This window comes from Haplochromis burtoni, unplaced genomic scaffold, assembly GCF_018398535.1.
Source record: "Haplochromis burtoni strain Fernald_Lab_line unplaced genomic scaffold, NCSU_Asbu1 Contig_119, whole genome shotgun sequence".
Classification (NCBI taxonomy): Eukaryota; Metazoa; Chordata; class Actinopteri; order Cichliformes; family Cichlidae; genus Haplochromis; species Haplochromis burtoni.
Window position 1 is genome coordinate 387,847 of NW_024582480.1, and position 13,637 is coordinate 401,483.

Consider the following 13,637-nt stretch of genomic DNA (forward strand, 5'->3'; position numbering starts at 1 on the left):
CCACTGGATCATTTTATCCTTAGAGTACAAGTGGCCACAGATACAATTAAACCCACAGCAGTGGTTGTTTTGCTCAAGCTACACAGAGCAGAGCATGTACAGGAATTTGTGTTAATGACTTGTTAGTGTCACAACTCACACTCAAATAAAGCCAGCCCGAGGTCAATGTGACTTTACATACTTCGTAAAGGCTTAGTATGAAGAGGCAGCTATACATATCGACCTCTAACTATACATGGAGCATCCCATAGGAGCATGTATTAAAGCATAAAGGTGTACAAAATGGTTACTGCTGTTTCAGGGGCAAACACACCAAGCTATACACACTGCATAGGCTGAGTTTGTGTGAAGAAAATACAAAGATGGCGCTGACATTAAGACCAGACCTTAATGCTAAAAACACCTCCGCTGTGCTCTTTAACTGGACACTGGTGAGTACAGAACAACTCTGGGATTTGGAGAACTCAGAGATTTGTTGAACAGTTGGATTAAACATCTAAGTGCTCTGAGTGCTCAGTTTGGGATTAATTTGCTGCTAACAACAAAATTTCTCATCCATTAATCTTCATGTGTACTACACATGCTAAAAGTTGCTGTCAGGGAACCACTCCAGTCAAAGTTGGAGCGTCCTGAGGACTGGTGACAGGTGTGTGTGAATCTGTGTGTGTGTCAGAGTGGGGACAGAGAGAGGGAGACAACTGCTGTTGGTCTGCTGGGAGCAGATGTTGAAGATCTCTGTAAACTGTTAATAGCTGAAGAGTCTCATTACATTTAACTCTTTAAAGGCCAAATGTCTCTCACTGCTTCTATAGCAGTCTGACACATGATTACCCCGCTGAAAGTGGAAGATGAAATGTTAGAGTAATAGGAAATAGCTCAAATGGACACTTTCCCTCTCTTCTGTAATAAAAAACCTGTCTCAGTTGACTCTTTAACCTCACTCTTTCTCATTTTTAATTCAGCAATTATTCTGCAAGTACACTCTCAGTTAGTGTACTATGTCCTCTACATACCTACTTGTGTAGTATGTGAATTCTGACAGCCTACTGTAACACTATCTAGAAATAACGTTAACATTTAGCACAACTGTGGTGCTTTCACAAAACATAATACTAAATTCTTTAACAGTGAAGATGACAGTTTAACACGCTTATAAAAAACCCAATTGCATTTATTAACTGGGTTTAACTGCAATGCCTCGAAATGAAAAAGTTTGTTAGCTAGCTCTTAGCTAGCTAGTAATGGCTAGCTAACAACGGCGTCATTATCTGACAATATATACTTCCTTTAACTGGCTGAAAAATGTTTGTCCACGTGTACAGTGACTGTTAGGAGACACTATTCGATATTTCTAGAGCCCTCAGTGTAGCCACAGTTAGTAATTTGAGCGCTATAATACTCTGAAATTAGTGAGTTTAAGTATAGAAGTGCAGACAAAGCATTAACTTAGGGTGGCTAATGTTACTAAATGTTGGCAAACCTCATGTACATTTTTTTCTGGAACATTAGTAATGACTTGATTACATTTTAATAAATCATAATTGCTGAAATGACGGCAATTTCAGGTTAGAAAGTAACAAATTAATGCAGCTCTCCCTTACATAATTCACCACATATGTGAATGTTAGCATCTAAAACAGTCCCCCCACCATCATTTTAGGAAAGCACTGAGAAGAATGAGAAGGACAAAATAATAAGACACAGGCTGAATGACCCTCAAAAGAATTTACATCTCTGGGCATAATTTTAGAATTTATGTGCCATTAGGTTGAAGTTTATTTTGAACCAAAACACACGTTTTTACTGTTTGAATTCCGATGGTCTTACCACACCAAGTTTGTCCTTTAATTCTGCAGCTCAGGGCCATTAAGGGAAAACAAAAGTAAACCAAGCCCCGCTACTTTAAGCAGTGCCATTCCACCCGAGAGCCTAGTGTTTAGAGTGAATCCGATGACAAAACTGAGCACAACAGCTGTCTGCTGCACTGGGTTACTGTCAACACTGAGCTATCACGCGAGCATGCACGTATCTGTGAACCATTCTGATTTCAGCACAGCGGTCTGACCCTAAATTCATATTCAGCTTATCCGGAAGCTACGTTTCTGAGTGCCGGGGGTGTCCTCGACTATGGCGTGTTTCCTGACCTTTATTTACCGTGAGAAGATTCACAGAGCGTGAGTTTCTTTCAGCACTCTGCTTCACAGTCTCCCAGTTATAGACATTCACACCAGGGAACATTGCAACACCCACACTGATCTACTGATGGACACGCAGCAGGGGATTAAAATGCCTTGCTAAAAGGCACTTTGACAGTAGCTCAAACAGGGAAGAACATGAGACTCCTCCAAGCAGAATTTTTTTGGTGGTGTGTGAAGATTTGAATCTATAAATCACAGTCCTGCTCCTTTAACCTTTAGGTGTTAACATGTTATTGCTCTCACCTTGATGCCTCCCATTCTCTGCTCTCCCTTGAACTCTTTGCCATTCTTCAGCCAGTGTATGGTTGGCGGTGGGTTTCCAGACGCAGCGCAGCGGAATTTGACGGTGTTGGCTGCAGGAACGGCCAATAATTTCTTGTCCATTCGTTCTGGCCTGGTCCAATATGGCGCTTCTGTTGGGAAAACACAAAAGACTCATTGAAAACTCTTAAGACTTTTAAATATTTCCATTTCAAAGACATTAAATAGATAAGGCGGACTCACGCAATACAAAGATGCCACTTTTTTTTTCTCTAAACAGATCTGTCTACGGTTTTCCATTTACTCTTAGATCATAAAACATTTGGGGAAAGACCCTCCAGGAATTTACAGTTACATGTTTTTGTAATTGTTAAAAGACGGCACAGATGGGACAAGTTGCTCTTCTGCCCTTTTTTTTAAACGAGTGCTTCATCTTGGATGAGTTATATGCACTATACCAGAACAGATGTGGTGTCACCAGAGGTCTTCCCTCATCTAACAACACAGAGTACCTGCAGTGTTTACAGAGACTAATACACATGTACACTGTTAGGTTTCTGTGATTCATTTTCAGTCATTTTAAGCTCTTTTTTTTTGTGATTTCAAGATGTTTTTCTTGAGTAAATCATGAGGCTTTTGTTTTGATATCCCAAAGGAAGAGTTGCTTATGGATGTTTGAATGAAACCTTTTCATTTTTTACTGATAAAACAATCTTTCTTCCACGTCGGCCCTTCCCCGCTGTCCACAGAGATACAGTTAAGTTGAAGATGCGCCAGCGGTGTAAAACACAGTTTGACGGATGCTGAAAGAGCTCAAAACGGACGCATGAAGCGTCACGGGGGGACCAGACAAAACCATCTTACCATCTTTCCTCTATAACAAGATGAGGAGTTGGTCTGAATCATGAGATCTTGAGAGTTTGGAAACCTGTCAGGGCGATTTATTGAGTTGTATTGAGAAGACGGTGGACAAAGAGAGCGTAGTGAGTCAGGAAGGGCTATTGTCCATGCTGTGTGGGTGTGGAGAGTGAGAGCAACGAGGCATGGCTTGCTCACTCTCCTCTTGGTATAATCTGTGTGTGTGTGTGCTTCCCAGGACAAAAGCTGGAGAGTTGGCTGACCGGTCATCAGATGTCTCTTTTACTTTCTAAATGCAGCAGGAGAGAGTGGAGCTAATTACCATCTCAATAGCCGCGCTTGTGTGTGTGTGTGTGTGTGTGTGTGTGTGTGTGTGTGTGTGTGTGTGTGTGTGAGTGAGTCAGGCAATAGTTAAAAAGTAATTCTCACCCTCGAGCGCTGAACGGGCAAATTCCCGTCTCATCTTGGCAACTCAGGTGAGATGTCAATCACCGTTCGATATAACATCTACCTATAAATGCCTTTGATCTACTGTGTGTCTATTTATCAAATGTCTGGGGTGTTCTGATACTTTTCTGACACTTTGGCTCCTACCATCAAACTCTGGCTTCAGCTTCACAGAGTAATTGCAACCAGACTGAGAGAGACGTTCAGCGATTAAAGACACCTACCTATCTTCTTAGAAAGCAAACAAACAGGATGTTACTGAACCCTCTAAACAGACTGTGTGTGTGTGTGTCTGCTAATAAAGCACACAGACCACTGGCTGACTTAGAGACTCCCCAGCTCGCAAAGACAAACACCCTCCACGTGCAATCACACACACATACACACAGACACACACACAGCTTCCACCTTAAAAGGGAAGTGTCTGTTTGAATTCATGACTTCTCTCCCTCCATCTCTCTTTTTCTGTCTCTGGAGCGAAGTTCCACACTCCACACTGGGACAATCCTCCAAAAGCAGTCTGAACACATTGTTTTTTGGCATGGTAATCAGCCACCCTACACACACACTGACACACAGACACACACTCAGTCAAACAGAAACGCTCAGTGAGGTTTTAAACAAGTCTCTAACCCAATGTGTGGTCCTTCTCCTCATCCTCCTCCTTCCCCTGCTGCTGCTGCTGTGGGTCCTGAACTCATCTGGGCCTGAAAACATATTCCTGCTGCTGATCCTTCAGCCACAATGACGCTTATAACCCAAAATAGATGCTTAGGTGGATTCACAGGACGGACTAAAGGAGTCTCTGTGGTTTTGTCACCATAACACACGAAGGTTGTTTTATTCGCGGACCTTCAGCTGCTCTGACTGACGCTCTCTGTGGAATCAGGAGATCAGCCGTCAGTCAGGCAGTCTGGATGAAGCTTTTGAAATCTTCTCGTAATTTGTTGCCCATTGTTGTACTTGTCGCTCATGCGGGCAAGTCTCCTCTCATTCAACGTGTTCCAGATGTAACAATCGCCTCCTGTGAACCATTAAGCGAATTAGTAGCTTGCCGAAACAAATGTTTATTCCACGTGAAATTATGCCGTGATTAAGCGGGGACGGTGATTTGACAGTTTAAAAAAAAATCATTTTTAATCGCGTGACTGAAAAGCTTTCTTTCTGGTGCTTCAAAAATACGATATGCTGGCTCTGCCGATTCTTAAAACAGCTTACTTTTCAGAGAGCTGATGCAGACACTTTCCACCAGAAGGAAAAAAGTGAAAGAGCCGCAGCCTTTTCCAGTTCAGAAAAAGCCGTCGATATTTTGATTTCAGCATGCTTTTGATTTACTGCGCAGCCTTGCTCTGTATGCTCAGCAACACGCAGGAATCCCATCCCGTGTCTAATTGGCAGGATGGTATTTCCTCAGCAGCAGAGGGGAGTGGGATTTTCTGGGAGGGAGGCGAGGAGGCACGGAGGAGGGGAGGGCTGGCACCCCTCAACCCCTCGCAGAGGGGGGTTAGAAGGGACTCGACAGATAACCCTGCCCTGCACGGATATGCAGTCGCTGTAGTGGAAACTGGTTTACAATAACATCTTAGCACAACTCAGCAGCTACAGTGTCATGCCCACCTGTCAGACACGGAGGCTAACTGCGAGGGGAATCTCTCTGGGAGCCTATAAATACACGAGCGTGATCCGCTTTGCTTGCTTCATGTTTGATAACAGATTTCAAAGTGTGGCTGGAGAAATCCCACCAACACAGACGGGGTAGAGATCAGTCAAGGGGGTTGTTTCTGCAGGCACACAAAGTGTCACATTGTCAGCAGGTATATTCTTCCCCATTGCGGCTGCAGCCCTTAAGGTAAGACTCAAACTCAGTGATATGGTGCAAAATATTGTGCAAAAAGCACAAACTAACATAGGAAGACCGTCCACTTTTTGGTCTGGAGCTGGGATTTCCCCTATTATTATTATTATTATTATTATGTTGTTTTTCTAATTAGGGTGGATATGGTGACCTAGAATCCTCCCTGAAGTTACGCTGCAATAGGCCTAGGCTGCTTCTCATGATGCTGTGAGTCTCCTTCACTCACCTGTTTTCCACTCACTTTGTGTTTATACACTGCTCTACATTTCATTATTAGTCATTAATGTCTGTCTCACCCCCAACCATTCCCCATGCCCCTCGATGGGCCTGGTTCTGTTGCAGGTTCCTTCCTGCTAAAAGCAAGTTTTTCCTTCCCACTGTCGCCAAGTGCCTGCTCATAGGGGTTCCTATGATTGTTGGGGTCTACAATATAAAGCGCCTAAAGAAAACTGAACTGAATTGGAATTTTCAAGAGTTTCTCATAAACTTCTTAGTGCGCTCACGTCTTTCTGGCTCATGGATCTGTGCTGCAGGTTGGAGAAGCATGACTGTGGCTCCTCTATCAGCTATGTTGAGTACAACAGCAATTAGCTGGAGCACGACACAGTGCAGTGCTGATCGCCACGGCACAAGCCTCTTCAGCGCTCAGACACCGATCTGGGAAAAAAAAGGGGGGTCTAATTGTGTAATTGTATAATTTGCCCTCACTGACGCCTGCGAGCACACAGGCAGATTTCATTACAGATTACACTGGGGCTCTTTGAAGGCACACTGCCCTGGAGGGCCTGCGGGGACTCAAGGCAAACAGAGCAGGAGGAATGGCGGCTGTGGAGCAGCGTAGCGTGGCCCGGCGTCCAGCTCTCTGCTCTCCTGCCAGGGTAAACAAGGAGGCTGCATAGCTCAGGAGCACAGCACAGCACAGATTAACCCTCCCACCCTCGCTCACATACACGCTGCCCTTTTAGTTCGCACAGGCTCCAAGTGTGTTCGCTGCTTTCCATGCTGCAAAAAATACTCACACACTCAATTCGCATTCATCGTGTGAGGGCGGACGGCTGTTCAAAAATTGCTCACTTTGTATTTGCCCATCTGTCAGCGCAGCATCTTCAGGGCACTCCATTTTAAAATGTTTTTTCAAGTTTTTACGCATATTTTGAGAGATCAAACGTCAGGTCTGAGAGATTCGAGTGGTAGGTTCTTGCGCACTCATTGCTGAAGTTGGCATCGCTCTGGTCACTTTACACAAGTTTTGTGACTGCAAAAATAGTCCACAGACAGCAAAGTCCTTGAAAGCACCTTGGCTCTAATTCCAACAGTTTTCTTTAGGGCCACGCTCTAAAGATCATGTAGGTCATCATACAGGTAGGGCCTCTTCCTCCCCACTTCAAGCGCTCTTAACTCGTGGGTCGGACCGCACTCGTCCTTGAATGCAACCTTCAGCTTGTTCTCAAATCCACCTGCAAAACTGCGTGACTACATCCACATCTTATTGAGAAAACCTCTCATACGAGCACCTGGCAAATGAATCAAGACTGTCTCTGTGTTGGTTTCTGCTAAATTTGTGTCTCCAAGACCATAAAATTGCAAAGATGACAAACACAGAAATACATGTTGAAAACAATGCACACCACGCTGTTTCAGCTGCAAAGGTACCGCTAATTAATTTGGACATGTGTTGCACAGAGGAGGCCACCTGTTTCCCTGACACCTTTGTTCACTCTCAATATCTCAAAATGCTGCTGAGGCTAACAAAAGAAGCCTACCGACAGCAACAATGCAACTCTCATTGATGAATAATTACTCAGTAAATATTTTAGTTCCCCAGCTGGAAACTTTTTCTTAAAGTGGTCAGGTTAATGCTGCCTGCTTTCCTTGTTTCCTGCGCCCTCTCTTCTCATTAATACCCCGACATTTTCACCATCTCCACATATCTGTTATCGTCTGCTCAGCTTGTAGATGTGGATCTTCTTTCGGGGACTCTGTCTGGTTGTGTGGTTTGTCACATGGCTCCTTCCTGCTACAGCTGGCTAATTAGCATTGGCTTTGCGGACATTAAGCGGCGATAGGGGTTTAAAGTTTCTGGGCTAATCCCTCTGCTTTTGGTCAGGAAATCAGAGCCTTATATGTCATGAGGTAGACTTACTTTAAGAGATTAAGTCTGGCAGTCTGAGGCTATTTACCGGTATTCAGGATGTCTGCCGTAAGCTGTTACCGCCTCTGCCACTTCGGCCCGTTTAGAAAAAACACACTGCAGGCTTTCACTGCGACGTGAAGCTGTGCATTCAGAGATTTTACGCTGAAGCTGTTAGCAAGCTTTTCCAAAGCGGCCTGCACTACAAAGACCGCATCGGGAAGTTTTCTTTAAGAAAACGTATTTATTTTGTTCATTTTTTCTATCTCTCTGGATAAAAGCAATCAATTAAATCAATTCTAATTTAAGTCGAACTGAATCAAGTCTGAAAGATTAAAAGTCAAACATGAAAACGAAGCAATATTAGGTTTGAGTCTCTCACACATATTGAGTAGATTGAATAGTTTAAATGTTGATATTGACAGAAGTAAAACATTTGTAAGCTGACCTCAGATCAAACATTTAGAAACTGGTATAAGATGCAACTAAGTTCCCCAGGCAGAAGCCTATGGATAATGATTAAATGAGCACCATCTTAATTCCAGATCACTTTAAAAAGCATTATTCTTATTCTTATTTATTTTTTGGACACACCTAGTTGCTGTTGGTTCTGGAGTGGCCACATTTATATTTCTGTGGAATAGCTTTGCTTGTTTTTCACATGATTTTAGAAAATTTAAAATTTCTTGTTTCTCTTGAACACCAGTTCATCTCCCCTTCCCGATCCATCTCTCGCCATGCAATCGTTGTAGCTGGATAACAAACGATTGGGTGAACTGTTAATGATGACCACGGGGCACTGAGAGTTTCAGGAGCGGCAGTATCTCCCACAATCATTGCCTCAGCTTCAGTTTTATTTTAGTTTGAGCTGAGTGTGACGACGTTTGATTTGGTTGGATCTTTGTAGCGACTTTCACAAAGGGGCTTTGATTTCGGCTGGGCGTGCGCCTGTCGCTCTGTCACTGAAGCAGTTGCGCATTTTGCTTTTGGCACCAATTTTGTTGAGTGGTTAAGGGTGGACTGGGAGTTGGTTCAACATATCATGGTCTGTTTGACATCGTTAGCATGTTTTGGGCTGGTTTTCACTTTTATACAGTCTGCTGACTCCCCCTTTTTTCGTCTCTGCATCCTACACTCTATCTTTTACCCTTCACTTATATCCCATTGTCTTCCCTTTATTACTGTAGTTCCATCAACTCTTTCCTCTCACTTTTTAGATTCGTCTCTGACTGTCAGCACCTCACCTTCTGCTGTCTCGCTCCGTATGGTACAACAAAGGCAGCACAGTGTGGCGTCTGGCTGGTCGAGAGCTTGCCGAGAGGGGTGGAGGTGCTTTCTGTCTCTCTGGAGTCATGCTAGCTGACAGAATAGAGCGTGTAAAGTGTGTGCAGCCAGTGAAAGCCATCCCTCCTCGTTCTTTGTTCACCTACACCTGAACTCCGCAGGTCTCTGAATGCCAAAACAGCTCACATCACAAAAGAGCAGTGAGAGGGGCTGTTACCTGCTGGAGAAACAGCAGCCTTTGATCTGTGCGACAGTGGCATTTAGTTTTGTGCTTGTGGGGGAAGGTTTAATGCGAGCGATTATAAGAGCCATATAATGTCAATTACAGATATACAACTCTGATTACGCTCATACAAGTCTAATCGCCTGCATAAATCCATTTGTAGTCACACAGTGGCCCATAAAAGCAACTTTGTGGGGATGTGCTGTTGCTCCTGCAGATGAACTCTTTTATCACTATGACAAATGAAATGAGTTTAAATTGTAAACTGCACATTAACTTCTGAGGATAAAGGTGCAAGTGTGGTGTAAATAATATGAAGAGCTCATTTATGTACGACATAGGGAATTTATAACTTTATAAATATCTGACACAGGACCTTAAAGATGCATTTGGCCCTTCAGTTCCTCCAAGCCTCATCAGAAATGGTGTTGATTTCTGATGCCATTTTTGGTTGCTGGGGGATTTCCATGATGCATTGAGTATTTCTTCTTTAGTCACCTTTCTCACTCACTATGTGCTAATAGACCTCTCTGCATTGAATCACACTTGTTATTAATCTCTGGCTCTCTTCCACAGCATGTCTTTCATCCTGTCTTCCTTCTCTTCTCTCTTCCTTCTCTCTCTCAATGAGCCTGGTTCTGCTGGAGGTTTCTTCCTGTTAAAAGGGAGTTTTTCCTTCCCACTGTCGCCAAAGTGCTTGTTCAAAGGGGGTCATTTGATTGTTGGGTTTATCTCTGTATGTATTATTGTAGGGTCTACCTTACAATATAAAGTGCCTTGAGGCGACTGTTGTTGTGATTTGGCGCTGTATAAATAAAATTGAATAAAATTGAATTTTTATGGAAGGAAACAGAGGAAAAAACTGAGGTATGGCAAATTACACAAGAACTTTACTGGCAGTCGGTGGCAACAGGTCTCATGGTGTGACGAATCCAAATTTAAAACTTTTCGGTTCAAATTTACATCATATATATGGAGCAGGTGAGGACAGAGGGATAACAATGAATGTGTAGAGCTAAAGCACGGTGGAGGCTCTGTCATGTTTGGGGCTGCATTTCAACCAGTGCTGTTGGAGATCTTATCAAAATTGATGGAGCTTTAAAAGCAGAAAAGTACCATCAGGTTTTGACCCACCATGCAGTTATTGATCTCAGCATTACTGAAGCAGTGTGGAATCATCTTTACACAGAACAGACAGAGCGTTCTCACTCCCGAGGCGTAACATGTCGACGTTTTGTCTCGTCCCGCGGCGTTCCTGAGGAACGCGAAAGGAGACCTTCGGCGTTCTTATGGTACGCGGCGGGTTATGGCTGGAATCCAGTGCAATGACGCTCCCGCGGTAATAGACGTTCCAGCCCTGTATTCCAGCCTTAAACCTAACCTTATCCCTAGCCCTGACCATAACCTTATTCCTGACCTTAACCAGGACTTTAATGATGTTAAATAGCGTGTTTCTAAGCGATTTGAAGAAAAAGAGCGAACATGTGTAGATTCAGTCCAGACGGTTCTCATATTTCCTCTTTTTTCCGAGGTCGTCATTTAGGAACGTGGTGGGTAGCCGAAAACGTAATATGGTGACGATTTGTCACCTAGCGTAAAATGTTACGCTTTGGGAGTGAGAACGGGTTGGAACAGAACAAACCAAGGAACCTTGAAGAACCTTAAATGTCCTTGAAGAACCCTGGAGAACTATTTATGAAGACTGCTTAAAGAAAGCTTGACTAAGAGAGTTCAATCGGCATTGCAGAGTAAAGGTGTTCATAATAAATATTGACTTAAGCTATCATTCTACAAACTCTATTGTTGGCCTATGTTCTGTGTTTCCACATATGTTTGAACATGTTTCTAGAAATCGCTGTACCCATTTACCTATTTCCTTGCAAACTATAAAGAGATGAGGACTGGTTCAACACTCTTGCACAATACTGCATTTCCTGATGAGAGACGTATCATACTTTCTGATTGTGAAATGTGGTTTAAGAAAAGAATTCACCATTTTCATTACCTGCACCTTCAGGGTCTTCATCATAATCTTCATCATCACCAGACGACAGAGAATCTGACGAAAGAAAATACAAAAAAAAAAGAGTTTAATTAATTATTAATTTATGGCTGGAATGAAATTATTTCATTTAAAATAATATAAATGAGCAATAACTCATTTTAAAAAATACAGCAGTTATATGAGAAAACACATAATACAGTGTATTTTCTTATACAACTCCTTGAACTATTTTGCATTTTGGATAAGAAGGAAATTACATGTGGAAAGTTTGTAGACCAGAATGTATTTTATGCAACAAGAGGGAGATAAAGGGAAAAGGGGTGTTCACAACCAAGCACGAATAGACAAACAAGCACAAAGACACACACACAAACACACACACACACACACACACACACACACACACACACACACACACACACACACACACAGATGCATGAATGCATATTAAAGCTGTTCATTCAGAAACTCATGAATGAGCCCACAGTTCTCTGTAGCGTGGCAGCTCTCTCAGATATTGCAATCCAAACATTTCCACAGACGGTACAAATAAGAGGGTCATTAGTGTCGCTGAGACGCACTTGCACAAGAGTGTGCGCGCATGTGCTGATACACGCACAAAAACTATTCTTTCTAGCTATCTCTGCAACACACACTGGCCCTAACTCTTGCTAACGGTTAGCGCGCCGGTTTACGCCAAATTACTTTCCATCTTGCTCTCCATCTTGTTTAGGTTTGCTGTATCACACGTTTTCACTCCGCTGCTGTAATTACTTTCGATGTGACCTCAACGCTTTCTGGTTCAGCTCCACGGGTCTGGTTAATGAGAGCCAGCTGTTACCTCGACAACTCAAACTGCTCCTGGAACTAGCAGGTTTTGTTTCTATTATTGGACACCTCAGCCCACAACTCCACTCTGCTAGTGCTTTGCACCTTAGAAGCAAGGCAGCAGTTACAGTTGACTGACGGATCAGACGGGTGCCAGCACTGTATCAGTAAACCAAGTATTTAACACACTATAGTGGTTGTCAAAATGAATGACATAATAGAAAACTTTGGAATAAAAGAGAGAAATAATAGAGAAAAGCAGGCACATGTATTTTAGTGCACTGATAAAGCTCTAAATCCTTCCGGCTCAATAGATGAAAGGATTAGTTTAGCTTTAGCATACAGTTAGGATACAGTGTAGCCATAGACTGGACATAAAGGATGGACGTAACCACCTTAAACATTTTGACAGCTGCCATCTTGTTATCTGTGGAATCAGACATCACGTGAAAAGGTTGACCGACAAAGTAGCCACATCGTAAATCCCAGTTTATTGTCTATTTTACTGTATTTGGATCGATTTTGTTAACGCTATATTAAACAGCACTTGAAACAAGTGATGGAGTCCATAAACTCGTAAGAGTTTAAACCATTTAATCATTAGTCATAAGTCTTTTGTCATGCCCATCACCCCCAACGGTCGCAGCAGTTGCTGCCTGTGTCTGAGCCTGGTTCTGCTGGAGGTTTCTTCCTGTTAAAAGGGTTTTTCCTTCCCACTTTCGCCAAGTGCCTACTCATTGGTGGTTACCAGATTCTTGGGGTTTTCTGTGTATTATTGTAGGGTCTTTAGCTTGCAGTATAAATCACCTTGAGGCAACTCTTATTGTGATTTAGCGCTTTATAAATAAAACTGAATTTTTGTCAATAAGTAATTCACGCACTCCTTTGTACAAACCTCAGTTTGTAGTTGTACTTGTTGCATGTGTGCTGTGTGTGTACAGTGAGATTTGGCCCCTTTCTGCTGCCTGGAAGCTGTCCAAGTGCTAAATCTGATACCGCCCCTAAATTTCTGACACCTTGCTCAAATATTTGAGGGAAAACACAATAGTCCATGTGTGTTTTAGATAAAACGGAGGCTCTATGTTTAAAGTAGAGGGAGGAGAATCGGCGGTATAAGAGGGGGGAAAAACAGGATACTGAAACGCATACTGGAAGAAGTCTGGCTTCTTGAGTAATTTAAACATGCACGGAGAGCCGAAACAATATGAAATGTCAGACATTAGTGTGAAATGAACTGGCAGCCTGTGCAACACCTGAGACATGTTAAGTGGAGGTGGAACCAGCTTCAGTTATCTCTATTTATCAACTTCTTCATAAAAAAAGTCAGATTTTAAAGGAGAACGCCTCTTATTCTTCCTTTTAAGCCACTGATGAAGGCACTGTGTTTGCACAGTGTCCTGGTGTGCAGTTTGGAGCTGATACGAAGATCCGGGACGAGAACCTGCCCACCTCTGATCAGTAATCGAAAATGCCCATTTTCTTCCCAGTTTTCTGCCAAACAAATGCATCCGTGTGTGTGTGTGTGTGTGTGTGTGTGTGTGTGTGTG

At 42.9% G+C, this 13,637-nt stretch overlaps 1 protein-coding gene across 11 annotated transcripts in view; it reads right to left on the minus strand.

The window, feature by feature from the left end:
* Positions 1-13,637, minus strand: part of fgfr3 (fibroblast growth factor receptor 3) — a 69,291-nt gene that overhangs the window by 29,345 nt on the left and 26,309 nt on the right. For 9 of the 11 annotated variants that reach the window (XM_042223730.1, XM_005929659.2, XM_005929658.2 and 6 more), the window contains exons 4-5: positions 11,251-11,316; positions 2,442-2,611 (exon numbers count right to left, since the gene is read on the minus strand). In XM_042223730.1, coding sequence (XP_042079664.1) covers positions 2,442-2,611; positions 11,251-11,316 — 236 coding nt within the window. The remainder of the gene's footprint in view (positions 1-2,441; positions 2,612-11,250; positions 11,317-13,637) is intronic. The other 2 variants (XM_005929662.2, XM_005929663.2) reach the window with 1 other exon arrangement.